This window comes from Panthera pardus, unplaced genomic scaffold, assembly GCF_024362965.1.
Source record: "Panthera pardus isolate Hobbes unplaced genomic scaffold, ASM2436296v1 HiC_scaffold_21, whole genome shotgun sequence".
Taxonomy (NCBI): domain Eukaryota; kingdom Metazoa; phylum Chordata; class Mammalia; order Carnivora; family Felidae; genus Panthera; species Panthera pardus.
The window spans coordinates 2,621,135-2,638,637 of record NW_026526777.1 but is presented as its reverse complement, the minus strand read 5'-3'; the positions used below and the strand labels follow the sequence as shown (position 1 = coordinate 2,638,637).

At 53.1% G+C, this 17,503-nt stretch overlaps 1 protein-coding gene across 3 annotated transcripts; it reads left to right on the top strand.

Moving 5' to 3' along the window:
* Positions 1–2,841: 2,841 nt before the first annotated feature.
* ETV3 (ETS variant transcription factor 3) lies at positions 2,842–17,433 on the top strand. 3 transcript variants are annotated; one of them, XM_053908852.1, is made up of 5 exons: positions 2,842–2,967; positions 4,804–4,862; positions 5,476–5,713; positions 6,954–7,069; positions 12,728–17,433. In XM_053908852.1, exons 2-5 carry the CDS (start codon positions 4,817–4,819, stop codon positions 13,855–13,857), a joined length of 1,530 nt encoding a protein of 509 aa, XP_053764827.1. In that variant the 5' UTR covers positions 2,842–2,967; positions 4,804–4,816; the 3' UTR covers positions 13,858–17,433. The 3 variants fall into 3 exon arrangements, with proteins under 3 accessions (XP_053764827.1, XP_053764828.1, XP_053764829.1); XM_053908853.1 differs by having other exon boundaries at positions 2,894–2,967; positions 4,807–4,862; XM_053908854.1 differs by lacking the exons at positions 2,842–2,967; positions 12,728–17,433 and adding exons at positions 4,509–4,656; positions 7,771–9,767 and having other exon boundaries at positions 4,807–4,862.
* The last annotated feature ends 70 nt before the right edge of the window (positions 17,434–17,503 follow it).

The following is a 17,503-nucleotide window of genomic DNA, read 5'->3' as shown; positions in this document are numbered from 1 at the left end:
TTTTCCTGGGAGACCTAGAGGAGATTAAGGGAAGGTGGGAAGAAGCTAGTCCCGGCAGCACCCCAGCCCGTGTGTTGGCAAAGATTACCGTCACCGGGCATTTCAAGTGATGACACAGCACTGCTCTGGGCACCGTGACGTCTACCGCAGCTCTGGCTTCTGAAGGCCTGCAATCTAACACCAACACACCAAGAAGAACAAACATGCTCACGACACATAGATGGCATCTACTGCAGTGACAGATCTGCTGTGTTAATCCCCTACAAGGGTAGAGAGGAAAGCATCTGTAGCATACACGTGGCCAGATCAGTTTGGGACGTAGAGAATTTAAGGGCACAAATAAAAACGGGAACAATAAAGAAGAGCAAGCCGGGCAAAGAAGAAACACACGTACACAAGCAAATGCACACACCAATCCGGGAAGGGTTTCTCGGAAGGAAAAATAAACCTGAGGAGTTCCTTTTCTCTTCTTGGAAAGGGAAGAAACAATGGTGTGGCGGTGTCATGGCAAGAGCAGAGGGGAGAGCGCGGGATTTAGGACAGAACTTGTCCCAGGCCTATGGAACAGCTACAGAGACGGGGAAGCAGGGAGGCAGGGGCAGTGGACAAAGAGGGCCTTGAGCAAGTGGAAATTCAAGAGAGGTCACAACCTGCCTTGACTCCTCAGACTATGCCCAAGTGTCTCCACCCCCACGCTTTCGGAAAGCTCGTGCTCTGTGTGTTTCAGAAACAAGGACCCCCGCCTTGTGGAAGCCTGTCTGGAGAAGAAGGCCGGGTGCCACGGTGAAGGCGTAGAGGATGGGGACCTTGAGGGTGCTGGGCAAGGGGTCTCAATCCGTCCCCATCTCCCCAGCTTCTACCACCCAAGGAGGTTGCCAATGCAAAACTTATTCATCTGGACCCAGTAATTGTTAGAGACTTCCCAGTTTTTTTTTATCAAACCCAAATCCTCCTGTTTGAGTTTGAGGCCAGTGAGGAGATTCTTCATGTAAAGACTGTTGAGGTCTGCTGGGACATAAACATTAGTCAATGGATCAGTTCAAACTGCAGCCAGGTAGAGACACCTGTTCCTCTCCGTGAACTGTGTTTACTGACTCGTCATCCTTTGTGACCCTAAGTAGTCAGAGAAGCAGCGGCAGAGAACCACTAGGAGACCAGGGTGAATAATATGCAGAAAGAGCGCCTATCCTCTAGTTGCCGGCTCCTTGCAGAAAGGGTCCTGGGAGATAAGGTGCTGGCTCAAACCGTGACAACTTGAGAGCTGAGCCAAAAGTTAACAATTTCAGACTTTCAGAGGAAGCTGCTCATTCCTAATCATGCTGGTTTCTGAGCTGACACAACCAATAAAATTTGCAAGGGTGGTGTGAGAATTTAAGGATTTTTGTGATAATGATTCTTATGATTATTTTTGCCAATATTTGTTCACCTGCCATGTTTATAATGCGCTCTTTTTAACCCCCCCCCCCACATGCTTTAACGCATTTAATACAACCACATGAGCCGATACTATAGGAACTGACACAGAGAAGTTAAATAACTTAATGGGGGGGGGGGGGGTCACGCAGCTAGTACACGAAGGCACTAGGATCCAACTACAATTTACATCATTCCGCTAAAATGATTTTAAAAAGAATGTTCAACCAAACATCTGATACATGTAAGACATTGTTCTAGGTACTATGGAGAAGATACAAAAGATTGTAGACAGTTCCTTACAAAGAGCTCAGGGTATAGCTGCAGATATTGGTAATCTTGGTAATCGTCTCTATGGCACTAAAATTGTGCTCATTTTATTCACCTACATCGTAGCCTTTTCTAACTAGAAAAGACCTTACATCCTCAATGCTATTGTCCTTTTGTGGTTTTTGTTTGGGGGGGGGGGGTGTTTGTTTTTGAGAGAGAGACAGACAGACAGAATGGGGGAACAGGGTAGAGGGAGAGAAAGACTCTTCAGCAGCCTCCACGCCGCGCACGGAGCGGGACCGGGGCTGACCTGAGCTGAAATCAAGAGTCAGAAGCTCAACCCACTGAGCCACCCAGGTGCCCCATCCTTTCTTTTTTAAACAAAAAAGGCAACCTGAGGTCCAGTTAATCGATCAACAGCTAGAGAATGGCTAGTGGCAAATTCACAAGTGGAAGCCACCTTTTCCAACACGGGATGCTGACGTCCCCACGTGTCTGTGGCCTGGGTATGTCAAGGCACCAGGGGAACGCCAGGACAACACGAAGTGCCCTCTTCTGACCCCACACGCCGGTCAACTCCCCTTCAGTCCCGGGTCCCTCCTCCGGGGCTGCCGCTCTTATCCGGCCTTCCTCCTCCCTTCCCGACCCCCCCCCCCCCCCCCCCCGTGACACAGGCCCGCACCCGCGCGCGGCTGGGGGAGGCGGGGTCCACCTGCCCGAGGCCCCGCACGGCGAACTATCCCTGCGACAAGAACGACCTAGGGAGGAGGCGAGCCAGCGGGCTCCGGACAGCAGGACCGGACGCGGCCCGCCCCTACGGTCCCCGCGGCGACCCTCCCCCGGGCTCGGAGAGGCCCCCTCGGCGGGCAGGGCGCCCCGACTCTCGCGGGGGATCTGCCGCACGCGATCCCCCACCCCCAACCCGCGACGGCCGGGCCCGGCCCGCCCCCTCGCGCGCCTCCCCCGGCCCGCCCGCGCCACCCCGCCCCCCGCCAGCGTGCGTGACGTGTCCCCGCGGCGTGACGCGGCGCGGCGCCCGGGAGGGGGAGCGCGCGGGGGCGGGGCGACGGCCGCGGCGGAAGTCGGCGTCTGCGGAGACGAGAAGGACGGGGGCGCGGCCCAGGCGGGGAGCCCGGCCGGACGGCACCGCCCCGTTTCCCGCCCCCTGCCCTGAGTGGAAGTGACGACAGCGGCCGCCGAGGTCACTTCCTGCTGGGGTGGATGAGGAGGAGCCGGAGACGCCGCGGAGGAGACCGGAGCGAAGACGGGCCGCGCCGGGGAGAGGTGAGCCCCGGCCTCGTCGCCGGGCCTTGGCGGGCCGCCCCGGAGCCTCGCGGGCGGCATCCCCGGGGTCGGGCCGCCCAGCGGGCCACGCACAGGCCCGGCCGGGCCGCCGGCAGCGCGGGGGCGGCAGGGCCCCGGGGTGTGAGGGGAGCCGGAGCGCGTTCGTGTGGTGGCTCCGCGGGGCCCCGGGGCGAGGCCCGCTTGGCCGGAGGCAGGAGGGAGACAGGCTCCGGGGGCCGGGACCCCGCAGCCGTGGAGCCGCAGCGCCGGCCTCGGCGCGCCTCGCCCTCCCGGGCGGGCCGCGAGCTGTGGAAGGGCGAGGGCCCGGGGAGGTTGCAGACGTGCGACGAGCGGCCTCGCGGGGACTCTGTGGGCGGCAGGGAGAGGCGGCTCCGGGCTCCTGCGAGGGGGCGATCGGGGAGCCGGGGGGTCGGGAGGAAGGTTCCCGGTCAGGTCCTTGCCGCGGCGGGATTTGCACCCCCGAGTCTTGCGGTTGGAGGGCATTCCTGCGGCAGAGTGGGGGCCCCGCGTTCCGACGGAGCGATCCGGGGCTCAGAGTCCGGGGCAGCTTCCTGGAGCGGCGGAGAGCAGTGTTTTTCCTCCGTCGCGGTCGCGGAGATGGGAGCAGCCCGGAGAGGAAGCGCTGGCCTCTGAGCTCTGAGGCCTTGTTATTGTGTATCTTGTGTGTGGGACTGCGTGTCTGTGTTTGTGTCTGTTTTCTCCTTCCTTTGGGGTGTTTCTGTCGCCCTCGTTCCCTGGTCGTTTTATAGACTGAAACTTACTGATTATCCTAACGTATATGGTGAGAAAAAGAGCTCAAAGGATCTAGAGGAATTCTGATTAGATGAAATTTCCAAGATCAGGAACTCGCCCCCACCCCACCCCACCCCACCCTGAGGCCATTGAGGCACCTACATTCCGGCCTTGAGCTCTCTTGTTGATGTGGGTGCTGCGGCCCTGTCATCCACCCTGGGGAACCGAGAGTGTGGCCCTGCCCCCTCCTGCCCGCATCTCCCTGAGGCAGCTTCACCCCTCCCTCCTTTTTGCTAAAAGGTTGACCGACACAAAGCTGCTTGCTGCCAGGAACAGGAAACTTATCGAGGAGCTGTAAGTCTGGGTGGAATGAGTTCAGATCAGCCAGACTCCTCCACCTCCCCAACAGAAGCTTCTCAGAAATGCCCGCCTTCTCCCCTCCCCGTTAAAGGGAGAAGATGTAAAAATACTTCTCCAAGTAACGTAACTGTACATGTGGTGTGTTTACTTCCTGTATCCCACGGTGTTTTTCAAGAAGGAGGGGGCAGTCTCCGACTGGGAGGAGTTTCCTTCTCCCGGCTCATAGAATTCGAAATAAATCAAAATCAGATGTTTTCTTGAGTGGCACAGGGACTTGGATTTTTTTCACCCTTTTAAACTGGTACATCTGGGTGAACTCAGGCATGTGTGTCTTGGCATCTGGGCCTGTCTGGTAATCCAAGAGAACGGTTTGGCTTGTTTGGGCTGCCTCTCTGGACCCATTTCACGGCACTCTTCCTTTTTTGACGTCTGAAGGGCCGGTCTGGGGGGAGAAAGCAAATGCTAGAGACGGTGTTTGCACTTTGTGGTTTGAAGTCAGGTGAGAGGTAATTATGGCCTTTGAAGCCGATGACCCGAGGACCATCATTCGATGACTTGGGGATTAGCAGTTTGGAGGTGACCTGTTCGAAAGAAAGCGGGTTACATAAGGAGGGAAGACAGGGAAGGAAGGTGGGGAAAAGGCTGTGCCGGAACACGGAAAACGTTGGGAGGATAATAAACAAATAGCACCTTAAAGTAATTGATGTGGCTTGTGTCTCTCAGCAGGAGGGTGAAAATGAAAGCAGGCTGTAGCATCGTGGAAAAGCCAGAAGGAGGTGGAGGTGAGCAGAAGTTAATCATCTCTGGTGTACCTGGAATGTTCCTCCCGGGGTTCCTTTTCTCTCCACTGGGGCTCTGTTCACAGATGTCAGGCTGTGACCAGACAGTCTGACTGGGTGGAGACCGCCAGCACAGTTGTGGGCTTGTTTCTAATGAAAGTATATTTAACACGTCTGGTCACCACACCTTTATCCCGGGCTTGAGTCTCCTCCCTGTTGGAGACACAGCTCCACCCTGGGGGAGGGGGCAGGGTAAGGGGTCTTTCAGCTCTATTTTCCTAAAACCTTAGTTTGTCTTTCCCGTTTGTTTCTGTTGGAACTCTCATGCCCTCGTGGAAAGCGGGTGTGAGATTTAGTAGCGTAGGAAAGGGCGACGGGCTGGGACACCTTGGTGCTGCCGTCCGGCTCTAGCAGATCAGATGATTGCCCCAGGGAAGGCGACGCGCCTTGGCTCTCCCCTCCCCTGTTGTGTCAGCCCCAGCTGACCCAGGGGGGTGTTTATGGCATGTTTGCACAGCACTCCTGAGGTTCTGAGCGTCGGGCTGTGAGGTCGGGGATACTGATAGGTGTGTGCCCAACTCCTGACTGCCTTGATCTTGCCCTTTTCACATTAAAGGGTATCAGTTTCCCGACTGGGCCTACAAAACCGAGTCGTCCCCGGGCTCCCGGCAGATCCAGCTGTGGCACTTCATCCTGGAGCTGCTGCAGAAGGAAGAGTTCCGCCACGTCATCGCCTGGCAGCAGGGGGAGTACGGCGAGTTTGTCATCAAGGACCCGGACGAGGTGGCCCGCCTCTGGGGCCGCAGGAAGTGCAAGCCACAGATGAATTACGACAAGCTGAGCCGGGCCCTCAGGTGAGGGAAAGGATTCCCAGATCCACGGTTTTAAGAGATTGGAAGGAGACAAAGCAGTTGGGTGAATGTTGGATAGAGAGGGTATCAGGTGGTGAGAGACCGCTCTATCGAAGTGAAGAACAACGTGTGGCTTTAAAGTGGGAGTATAAGAGCTTCTGGATCTGAGTAGCACAGGCACAGGAGGCAAAGGCATATCTTTGGTCACACGTAGGAGGGATTCCAGCGCGGTTGGCATCGGATCCTGACAGACAACCGAGTCCGCTCTGCAGTGGGCGAGGGTGTGTGGTGAAACATGGACCGGAGCTCACTTAGAATCCAGAGGATGAGTTTAGACTTCCCTGTTAGAGGTTGGTTAGACTTTCTCTCTTTAGGCTTTCCTAGAAGAAACGGAAAAGTGAGGCAAGCACACGGGAGGAGGGTTCGCTGAATGGCAGTGACCTCACCTTTCAGCAGCCGTAGCTGGGAGCTCCGTTGTCGGTCCAGAGGTCGCTCCAGCAGGTCTAAAGATTGACCACTTCAAGGTTTCTTGGGTTCTTTTTTTCTCCCCTTGTCAGTTTTTGCATTTCATCACCCGTTAACCCTCAAGGGGCCAGAAGGTAGGTTACAACCCGTGCTGCTGAATGGATGTGATGCCAGAGGCTCCGGGTCCGTTGAAGCCCCTGCCTCTCTTCCTTCTTGGCGACCTTGAGCGTCAAATCTGCGGCAGCTGTGCTGGAGCCGCTCTCATCCTCGTGAAAGTGAGGCAGGCCAGGCCGACAGCTGTTTCCCAGATCAGGGTACACGACTCTTTGACCTGCCACCATCAAACGGTTCTGCGTTTCTGTGTCTGCGCTTTGCACTCGGGTCTCCAGACCAGCCTTATCAGGTCTCCAAGAGACTAGTCTGCCCCCACCTGGGCAAGGCAGGACATGCAGTGGGATAGGAAGGAAACAGAGTATGGAACTGAAAGTGTAGAGCAGTGGAGGACAAAAAGGTGGCTGGGGCTGGGATAGGTGTTCAGGATCGGAGAGTGCGATTGTCTTTGTAAAGCCCTAGCCAGGCACTAGAACCTAGTTTGGAAATGGAATGGGAAATGGAAGCTCTTAGGTCTCCCAGCCCTAACCTGAAGGCCAGGCTGCGGAAGGATAGTGATGTTTCCATGTAATTTAGAGCAAGGCCCGTTTGTCTCGGTGGTTACCTAAGTGTATCAAGAACTGTCAGTAGCTAGAAGGTAAATTGACACATACTCCTATTTTTACAGATACTATTATAACAAGAGGATCCTTCATAAAACAAAAGGGAAAAGATTCACTTATAAATTTAACTTCAACAAGCTGGTGATGCCTAACTACCCATTCATCAACATCCGGTCAAGTGGTAAGAAGCAGACTGTTCTGGGGGGGGGGGGGTGCGGGGGGATAAATTTTGAATTGAGAAAGGATTTTAAAAGCCCAAGTCTAAGACCTGGCATGTTGAAGGATTTTTAGAAATGCTGAAGTCAGGTGGATTGCCTCCAGGGTCTTGTTCAGGTTTCCCTATTTGTCCCGTACAGGGAGTGACAGCCTCTGCAGCCTCCGAAGAGGTGTGTTTAGTTGTGTCTTTGCTTCCCTTTTCTACATGTTGTTTGTATCTCCCAGATACTCTTGCTCTGTCCTCTTTAGGAACTGTGTTCCATGGGTCTGTGTTCATCTTTCAGGTCAGAACTCAAGAGTGTTAACACCCTGCCCAGCGGCTCTTTCATAGACGAGGGCCTGTTTCTACAAACACTTCCGATTTTCTATGAAACTACCAAGCTCTCCCTTATCGAGTGAATATCATCAAAACCACAGCATCCTTAATCACAGAAGGGGAGGTTCATATGTTTGCAGTGAAAAGCAGTGTCTTTGATCTGCACTAGCAACTCCTCAGAGACTAAGATCTGGGGTTGTTTGACCTTCTTTCCTCTTACGTGCAGCAAGGCTCCCTCCAGACTCTCCTCTAACCACTTTCCATCACCACTCCTCACGAAGCGTTGAGGTCTGCCTCTGCCCGTGCAGAAGGCACCCTCTTAGAACGGGTTTGCTTTTGTTTTGTTTCAGATGGAAGTCTTATCCCTGTCCAAGAAAACAGATTGTATTTAGTTTCTGACCAGCCCATCAGTACTGTGTTTTTGTGGCGTTGTGTGTTAAGGCAAAGAAATCTGATTGTAATTCTGCAGATTCTGAGTTCTCCGAGAAAAGTTGGAAGAAACTTGAAAAATCAGAGCGGGGGTGTGGCCGGGAGAACATAACGCTGAGATCCATTGTAGATAGGTAATTACTACACACAACAAGTTAGGGCAGTTTTAGCTTGACTCTCCTATCGGTAAAGTCCTGTGTCTCCTGTAGCCACTCCCTCCTATCCCTGGGGCATGCGCTTTAAAAAAAAAAAAAAAGTGGTATTGGAATGCATCTCTCTAATTACAACCTGTTTTCTTTCCTTGTGCCTGAGGGAGAGGTGTTAGGAAATCAGACCTATTCTAGTCACTGGAATCTTGTTTCCTCTGTTTTCGCTCCTGTCCCCTTCTGCGTACCTAAGGGAATTGAGACTATGGATGGGTAGTACACCAACAATTTTGAAGAAAATGTTGGTGTTCCATACCTCCTGCCTGAAAAAAGGTTCACTGCTTTTGTTTGGACCCGTTTTTTCCTATTGAAAACGCTGAAGTCCAGCCAGCCACTTGAAGAGCCCGGAAAGGGACACATCCGTTAGCCCTTGGGAGTTACGTGCTTTTCCGGGGCAGGCAAATCGGGCCCCTCACTCTGTGAAGTCTCTGGTGTGCTGGCCCAACAGCACTGGCCTAGCACAGCCTACTCTCCCTGATGAAAGCAATCGGACCAACCTTGATCCTTAACTAAGCTCAGCACCCTAATCGAATGAAAAGTCACAGGGAAAGGAAAAGAGTAGACATTTTGTTTGTGTATACCACTTGGTTGCGTACGTCCCGGGTACAGATAACTCCAAACCACTGGAGCCATCAGTTCGTAAAGGACTTTTACCCAGACCAAATGTTGTTTCAGGGTTAACTTTTATGACGACGGGGAAATGTAGCATTTGTTGAACAACTGCTTAATGGAGGTACTTCTGCTGGGTGTGTTTATGAATTCTGTCATTTAACTCTCCCAGCCTACTAAGCTGTACGTCTCCACACTCACATGTTACAGATGATAAAATGACGGATGACGGCAAAGTCAGAGATTGATGAGGGCGGGTTGAGTAGCGTTACTGTACAGAGTTGTTGAATAGTTTCTCAGGAGACGATTCCTGAGAGACTGAGCTATTGACACTCGCTCGTGTTTATTGATAGGTCATACTTTCCTCCCCCAAATTGGGATTCATTCGTTTGCTCAACAGATAGCGTGTTAAGTCCTGAAGACGAAAAGAAAAGATGACGGAGGAGTTCTTTCCCTCAAGGAACTTAAAATTTAGCGGGAGAGATCAGATATATGAGGTCTAGCACAATTCGGAGTAACGGTGTGAAGTGTGATAAGCACTCTACGTAGCAGAGCCCTGTGGATTTTGATTCTGGAGGTCAGACGGGTCACGTCCAGATGGTGGCGATATGTGTGTGCTTTTAGGAAACAGTAGATGCTGATGGGAACAGACCCAGATAATACAGAAACTTAGAGTGAGAAGCAAAGGGAGCGCTCTTTTCCCTTCCTGGCAGTCCTCGCTGTTGACAGTTTAGGGCAGGGTGCTTAACATGTGGTGGTATCAGAAGTACTTCTGCGCACAGCATTTCATGTTTATCTTGAAAGCGTGCTATGAAATACGTTGTTGTATACGTGTTTTTTAACGTGTGCTGTCTTTGCATAAGAAACGCTGGGAAGATGCAGAAGGTGCTAGCAAAAATGGTTACCTGTCAGGTGGGGGGTGGGCAGGACAGGCCATTCCGAGGAGGGATTTGAGAGCTCTCATTCTGTGCCGCCCCGCCCCCAGCCCGGGTTTCTACAGTTCTCTTTATTTTGGAAAACTTTAAACCTATGGGAAAAAAATTGGACAAAATAGAACAGTGATTCCTCCATCTAGATTCACTAATGGTCGACGTTGTTGCCACATTTGCTTTTTCTCTTTTTTTTTTTCAAGTTTATTTTTGAAAGAGATTCAGAGAGAGAAGGCTCTGTCAGCGCAGAGCCTGATGTGGGGCTCAAACTCACCAACGAGTCTTTTTGAGGTTAAGTTGCAGACAACACGACGTTTCTCCCATGTTCCCCCCGTAGGTCCAAGGACCTTCTCTTCCACAACCACAATAACATTATTAACACACCCAGGAAATAAGACATTGTTCTAATACTCTTGTCTAACATATGGTACGTAATCAAACTACACGTCTTTTACAGTTTTTATTTTTAAACGATGATGACTGTGTAGTAAAAAATTACTCGTGTAACAAATAGTTAACGTAGTTAGCTGTGTGCCAGTATTATCCTAAGGACTTTATAAAAATATTAAACCTTTTACTTTTTATTATTTTTTTAAAGTTTTTTATTTTTATTTATTTTGAGAGATAGAGAGCAAATAAGGGAGCGACAGAGAGAGAGACAATCCCAGGCAGGCTCTGTGCTGTCCACACAGAGCCCGACTCGGAGCTCGATCTCACGAACCGTGAGATTATGACCTGAGCTGAAATCAAGAGTCAGACACTTAACTGACTGAGCCACCCAGGTGCTGCAACCCCTTTAGTTTTTATAACATGAGGCTTAGTCCTTTTACTACCCATTTTACAGGTAAGGAAACTGAGGCACAGAAAGATGAGTAAATTATCCAGAGTCCCACAGCTAATAAGTGGTAGGGCGAGGGTTTGAAAGTAGGCAACGGTCTTGTTATTTCCATTTTGCAAAAGGGGGTCAAAAGCCAGTTGGTTACAGGTCACAAGGTAGAAGGTGCCAGAACTGAGATTCAGTATGTCTTTTTTAATTTTTTTTAATGTGTATTTATTTTTGAGAGAGAGACAGGGAGACAGAGGATCCAGAACGGGCTGTGCACCATCAGCACAGAGCCCGATGGGAGCTTCAACTCATGAGCTGCGAGATCAGGCCCTGAGTCGAAGTCGGACGTTCAACTGACTGAGCCACCCAGGCGCCCCCAGAACTGAGATTCAAACCCAGATTTTCCAGCCTTGCCACCCAGATTTCATAGTGGCTCCTCGAAGGCGGTCTTGTTCTAAAGCAGCGTTATGCACAGTGTTTTAAGCAGCAAGCTCAGTTTTTCAAACAAAACCTTAGATTTGTTCTCTCAGCACATCTACCCCATAGAAAAGTGGTGCTGCTACTCAGCGTGGGAGGCGAGGGCCCATAGTGCTGCCCCAGCACGTGTGTTCTCTGCTCTTACTGCAAATCAGCATACCTTAGCCTGTGTGAAGAAGGAAGTAGAAGTTTAAAAAAAAAACAGAACTGTCTAGGAGACAGGACCTTCTTCCCTCCCTGCCGCTCCCCAGAACACACCTTCCGAACACATAGAAGCAGCTTTTTTGCTTTTCGGTACATGTGCTCTTAATACAAAATTAAGACGCAGATGAGTCCAAAAGAGAATTTTAGCCACTAATAGGCTGGTAGAAGAGATCCTTTTGGCCTGAGACAACCTTGATGCTACTCGGATTGTATATACAAGGTCATCTACCAGTTTTTCCAGTTGTAAGATTGAGTTACTGGCTTTAGGGGAAAAAGGCCCGACGGAGCCGTTTCCACGGAAGTTCGGTTTGGGAAACGCTACTCTGGCACAGTTCCTCAGTCGCGTGTGCCTAGAAAGCCACAGTGCACGGCCCGGCCACCTGTAGAGTCCTGGCTGAGGAGGGCCCATTGTGTCAGCAACGGAAGGGGGCAACTGATGGGGGCACTTTCCGACCACACCAGGCCTTACACCCTCTTGTTCCTTCTCCTTGGTCTGGTACTTCCATTTACTTGGCTTTTCTTATTTTTTCCTTCTCCCGTATCTCTGCCTCAAGAGTGTAGAAAGCCCTCCTGACATCATCACTGATAGAAGCCGCTGGTACCTCCCAGGGGCCCAAAGGGTCTCTGAGGCCTCAGATGGCATCCCTTTCCTCTGACTTGTTTATAGAAGGACCTTGGGGGGAGTTGAGAACTCGCAGGCCTCTGAGGCTGATGTTTAGTGTGGTGTTGGTTTTTGCATCCGTTAGAGTTTCGGTACCAGCAGGCGGACGTGGGAGAGGGGGTGGTAGGTCTTCCGTTTTCTCCCAGCCTCTTCAGTGCTTGAAAGCAGGATGGGAATGGAGAGCATTATATGGAATTTGTTAGAGGAAAATAGATTTACAGACATCAAAAAATACTTGAATCTCTGTAGTGATCGTGTATCAGAAATGACAAAGGATCTACCACAGCAACTCACCTTAGTAAACACGTGGCCTTTTCTTTTTTAAGCTGTTTTTGCTCTTAAATATGGTCTTGTTCGTGACCGTGTATGTGAGGTGCAGAGTCTTTGGGCTTTTAACGCGTTGCTTTACATACATGTCCTTTCCGGTTTTGTTTGTGTTTGACTTGCTCGCTTGTTTTATTGATACAGCCCAAACTATGAAAGTAAAAAAGAGGGGCACCTGAGGGGCTCAGTACATTTTTTTATAAAAATAAAAAAAGACTCTTTGCAAAGCTGAGAATTGCAGCAGGTGATACACGCACAGTAGTTTGAGTCGCCGAGGAGAAGGCTCGTGTGCCCATCTGTTCGTCCCGCTGACCCAGACTGGGCCCCGACGAACCCGTTGACCCCGGCTGCTTTATTACATCTAGTTGCAAACAACGGGGAGTCCCCACCGTGGTGGACGTGATGTTGGAGGACAGACAAATAAGAAATGTGATTTCGGACGCCCCGCGGGCTGGAGGCTAGGGGAGCCCGCAGCAGCCGCCTTCTGGGGAGGGAGCTGAGCTGCGGCTGCTGGGGGGGGGGGGGGGGGCGGAGCGCGTGCTTCCTGCTGTGACGAGCTGTAGACCCCTCGCGCTGCTTATCAGCGTGCCGGCGGCGGGTGACCAGTCCTCTAAAGTGGCCTTTGTCTCCTCCGCCCCACAGGTGTGGTCCCCCAGAGTGCGCCACCAGTGCCGACGGCCTCTTCCCGGTTCCATTTCCCCCCTCTGGACACCCATTCTCCGACGGGCGACGTGCAGCCCGGGCGGTTCTCCGCCGGCTCCCTCGCCGCTTCTGGCCAGGAGTCCGGTAACGGCGCCGAGAGAAAGGCGGAGCTGCCGGAGCTGGACGACGGCTCGGCCGCCGACTGGCGCCGGGGCGTGGACCTCCTGTCCTCGCGGAGTGCCGTCGGTGCGGGAGGGATCGGCCATCAGAAGCGCAAGCCGGACATCATGCTTCCTCTGTTCACCAGGCCCGGGATGTACCCTGACCCCCACAGCCCCTTCGCCGTCTCTCCGCTCCCTGGCCGTGGAGGCGTTCTCAACGTCCCCATCTCCCCAGCCCTGTCCCTGACGCCCACCATCTTCTCCTACAGCCCGTCCCCGGGCCTGAGCCCCTTCGCCGGCAGCGGCTGCTTCTCCTTCAACCCTGAGGAAATGAAACACTACCTTCATTCTCAAGCCTGCTCCGTGTTCAACTACCACCTGAGTCCGCGGACATTCCCCCGTTACCCGGGCCTCGTGGTCCCGCCTCTGCAGTGCCAGATGCATCCTGAGGAGTCGGCCCAGTTTTCCATCAAGCTGCAGCCCCCGCCAGCTGGGCGGAAGAACCGGGAGAGGGTGGAGAGCAGCGAGGAGTCCGCCCCCGTCACTGCTCCCCCGGTGGCGCCTGTCCCCCCGAGAATTAAGGTGGAGCCGGCCTCCGACAAGGATCCGGAGAGCCTCGGGCAGTTGGCGCGGGGGGAGGAGCGCTCCCAGGAAGAGGGCCCTGTGCCGGGCAGGACCACGGAGGAGGAGAAGGGCACCCTCTTTGCCCGCCCGGCTGTGCCGGTCTGGCCCTCCGCACCCGTGGGCACCCCGAGCGAAGAGCCCCTAGAGGTGGCTGAAGACAGTGAGGACAGGCCTGGCAGAGAGCCCAACGCGCCTGAGAAGAAAGAAGACGCCCTGATGCCCCCCAAGCTCCGGTTGAAGCGGCGTTGGAACGATGGCCCCGGAGCCCGCCAGCCGAGTAAGAACGGCGCGGCCCTCTGGAGGGGGCCGGGACCCCGGGGCTTGGCCGCGGCCGCCGACGCCTAGAACTGGGGGGGGGGGGGGGTCGGGGACCGTTTGTACTCTAGTCACACGTGTCCGTGTATTTATGTAGCGAGATTGGGGGGGGAGGGTGGGGGGAGGGAGTTAGACTGGTTTGATCATTCTAGGGGCATAGACTTGTATTTTTATGTTTGGGGGACGGGATGGGCATCTTCTGTTGTAAATTAGGTGGGGTATGAACACTTTCCCTGGTGAGTAGCACGCGGGGAGGTCGATGAACTGAGAGGAGGAGGGGCCTCCGCTTCTTGGGGAGGCTCACACTTCCCGACAAACTCTCTCGGGGGCCTCGCTACGCCTGGCCCCGTCTAGTTCAGGTTCCAGACTTCTTTTCTATTGTATTTATATATGGAAAGCCATTAATGAATTTCTTTTGCTCTGAGAGATACACGTAAAGGGAATAGGGCGTGATCAGGAGGGTGAGTGGGGAGAGCCCATTCATACTATGGGTGTCGCCTGCGATGTTTCTGTATAATTATTTCAGGGGAGGAATGAGATAACCTGTCTTACTGGGACGGGGGGGCGTGTTCAGATGTTGCTTTTTTCCTCTTTTCCTTTGTTGTTGTTGTTTGGCGTTTTTTCCTTTGCTTTTAAAAAAAAAACGTTTGCAGGAAACGTGAGACGTTTGCGCCGGTCACGGGTGGGGGTTGGGGTTTCCGCAGGGGTGGGGCCAGGGGCCCCACTGCAGATTTATTCAGACTTACCCCTGCTTCCCGTAGTGAGGAGCCGTGAGGAGCTGTAAACTCTGGTTCAGGGAAGCAAGAAGAGGGCGGGAGGACATAACCCAATGCCTTTAAAAACAAAACACATACAAAAATGATCTTCATCTTTCCTTCTCCATCGTGGGTTTGGAGAGCCAGGCTGCAGCGTGGCCGTGGGCGCGCTGAGCAGCACGACGTGGGAGATGTCCTTGCGTTGCGTCTGGTTCTCTGGCTGTTTCTTAAGTCGAGCCTTAACAATGAGCATACTTTCACCTGATACGGGTCTGTCAGCAGAAGCCCAGAGAAGGGCACGGACAACTTTGCAGACAAGCCAGGAGTGTCGAAACAGGGTTAAGTTTCGAGTTGGCATTTAGTTGTTCCCCTGGGCGTCACCGGGACGGGAAGCAGGACGGCGGGATTGTGGGCGACAGGGGCAGGTGATACCTGGAAATTCAGAAGGTAGCCGGGGTGCGAGTGGATGTCGGCGGAGACTGAAGGGCGAGGCGGGCGGAGACACAGAAGGCGGCCAGATGCCAAGAGCCTGGGGGGAGCGCGGGAGTTGGTGTCCATCCTGTCGTGGTGGTGCCGTTCCTAGTGTACCCATTTCCCTAGATTGTTCTAATCCTCCTGATCGGCTGGCCGTCCCCCACCCCTCCCCGAGACTCCGGTTTACAGATGGCGAGGAGTGGTTTCTCCATGGGGAATCCCCTTCCCTCGGCACGAAGGAACGGGAAAGTACTGCTCTTACGTGAAGCGAGAGAGCCCTGACTGGGGGCAGAGAGAAGCCACAGCCACCCGTGTGCGCACACGCGTGACTGCGAGGTGTGCCGAGATGCCGGACCGGCTCACGTCTGCCCGGCGTCCAGGAGGCAGGGAGAGAGGAGATGACTCCCTATCCGGTGGAGGCAGGGAGCGGGCACAGGGACGCCGTCTAGGAAGTGGCGAGATCCCTGACTGCACCTTAGCCTGAGGAAACTGTATACTAAGAAGCATTCAAAGGTTGTCTTTTAATGGGGGGGAGGGTCTTTTTTAAAAGAGTGCATGCGGGAGGGGCGGGGGAAGGTCAGAGCAGGTGAGTGGGTTGGTAGGTGGCTTGGGATGTCTTGAGTCCATCGTGCTGTTCTCTGGCAGGTGTCCTCGTTCAGATTTCCAAATAGTGACTTGTCTTTCCCTAGGAAGGGCTCAGGAGAGTGGTCTATCAACTCAGGCTTTGGTCAGGCTGCAGAGGGCTCCCCGTTCAGCCTCCTTGGGGTTGGTTATGTTTTTGTCCGTTTCTTTCTCTGCACCTCTTACCTCGGATCAGAAAGCAAGCCCAGGCAGGTGGAGGAAGGATCTCTGCGTGGCATTGCCCAATCTAACCAGGGTGGCTGGCCGGCCCCCCTCCCTGTCCACGAGAGGGGGGGGGGCCAGCACGTGTCGGTATGAACTCAGGAATAGAAACTCGAGGCCTTTAAAATAAGAGGGAGGAAAATCCGTGATGCATACCTGGAAACCCCTGGAACCCAAGTGCCAGAATTCCTAGATGCTGCTTCTGTGTGAACAAAAAGTCACCGCTTTTACACTTGAAAAAACACACTCGAAAAACGTTCAACTCCATGAGAAATGTTTTTTGGCTTTAAGAAATTGTTTGGTGTTTACTGTTTTCTTTGGCTGCCATTCCTCTGGTAAATCGTTGGTTGATCTGCACTGTGCGCGGCCTGGCGTCGGGAAGGGCCCTTCTACAGAGCCAGACTTGCTCAGGAAGGGGACCGGGAATGGGGAAGTCATCGACATGACATTTCCCCGGGGCAGTGGGGTGGGAGGTGCCTCCTCACCCCGGGGGACCCATTCCGGCCGGCACCTGTCTCCCTGGCCCGGCACAAAGCCAGTCCTAGCTCTTCGCGCCGCATTTCATCCCTGTCCCGCGGCAGGCGGGGAAAGGGGGACGAGACCGGGCCTGTTTCTCCCGTTCCCCCCACGTTTCGCTGCGCCAAACCTTTCAGACTTTGCAGATCTACGTCTTGGAATTTCATCAGTCGAGAACTTGTTGATGCAGACAGTTTGCTTTTCTGACTGTAGAGGGAACAGTAGTGGTCTCCCAAGGGCATCCGGCGCTGCTGAGCTCCTTCTTCTTTTTTAAAGGATGGCTGGGTGCGTAGCAAGCGATCCACCGGGTCCCTTCACCCCAGTTTTCAAGCTGCACTGCGTTAAACCCAGCTCGCCAGCCGGCAGGGAGACGCCGCGCCCTAGTCCTCTGTGGGCCAAGAGACCCTGCGAAGCATTAAAAAGTAGTCGAAGTACATCACTTCTCACCAAGCGGGTAGTCAGTTGGCTGTTTGTCCCTTGTTTTTTGTTTTGTTTTTTTTTTTTAATTTATTCCATAATTATGTTTATACATTTTGTAAAGGGTGATGGAACATACGTTTTAAATTTGCTTAGAAGAAAATTTTTGACCCATTCTTTCGTGAGCAGTTCTCTTCTTCGTTTTGGTGGGGTGGGGGGAGTCACGGCTCATTCGCTCCGACATAGCTAAGCATTCTTTGAGTTACAGAATGGCGAGGCAGGGATCTGGGAGTGAGGCGCTCACGCGTGGGGGAGGACTTCTAGGCGTGGCTGCAGCAGAACCAGCGTGCAAGTGTGCGTACGTGTAAGTAACCGCCTCCATCGTGCAGTGCCTTCTAGACGTTCCTCTTTCTATAAAGTCTTCAAATTTTTGCATATATATTATATATATATATATGATGTAATGTTATAGAAATATATGTATAATATACATATTTTTTCCAGGGGTATCTGATAGCTCTGTATTTTGTTATGGAAGTTGAAAGAGAAAAAGTATTTTACCTCAGAAATTAAAGTTAAATAAAAAAATACTTTTAAGTAACGCCTGCGGGGTGTCGGTGGTGTTGACGCGCCGGGGCGGTCGTGGCAGAGAACTCGCCGAGCCGCGCCCG

Coding starts and splice junctions, on each gene's coding strand:
- ETV3 (XM_053908852.1), top strand. CDS start 4,817: ATGAAAGCAGGCTGTAGCATCGTGGAAAAGCCAGAAGGAGGTGGAG. Junction 4,863..5,475: donor AAAGCCAGAAGGAGGTGGAG/GTGAGCAGAAGT, acceptor TTCACATTAAAG/GGTATCAGTTTCCCGACTGG. Junction 5,714..6,953: donor AAGCTGAGCCGGGCCCTCAG/GTGAGGGAAAGG, acceptor CTATTTTTACAG/ATACTATTATAACAAGAGGA.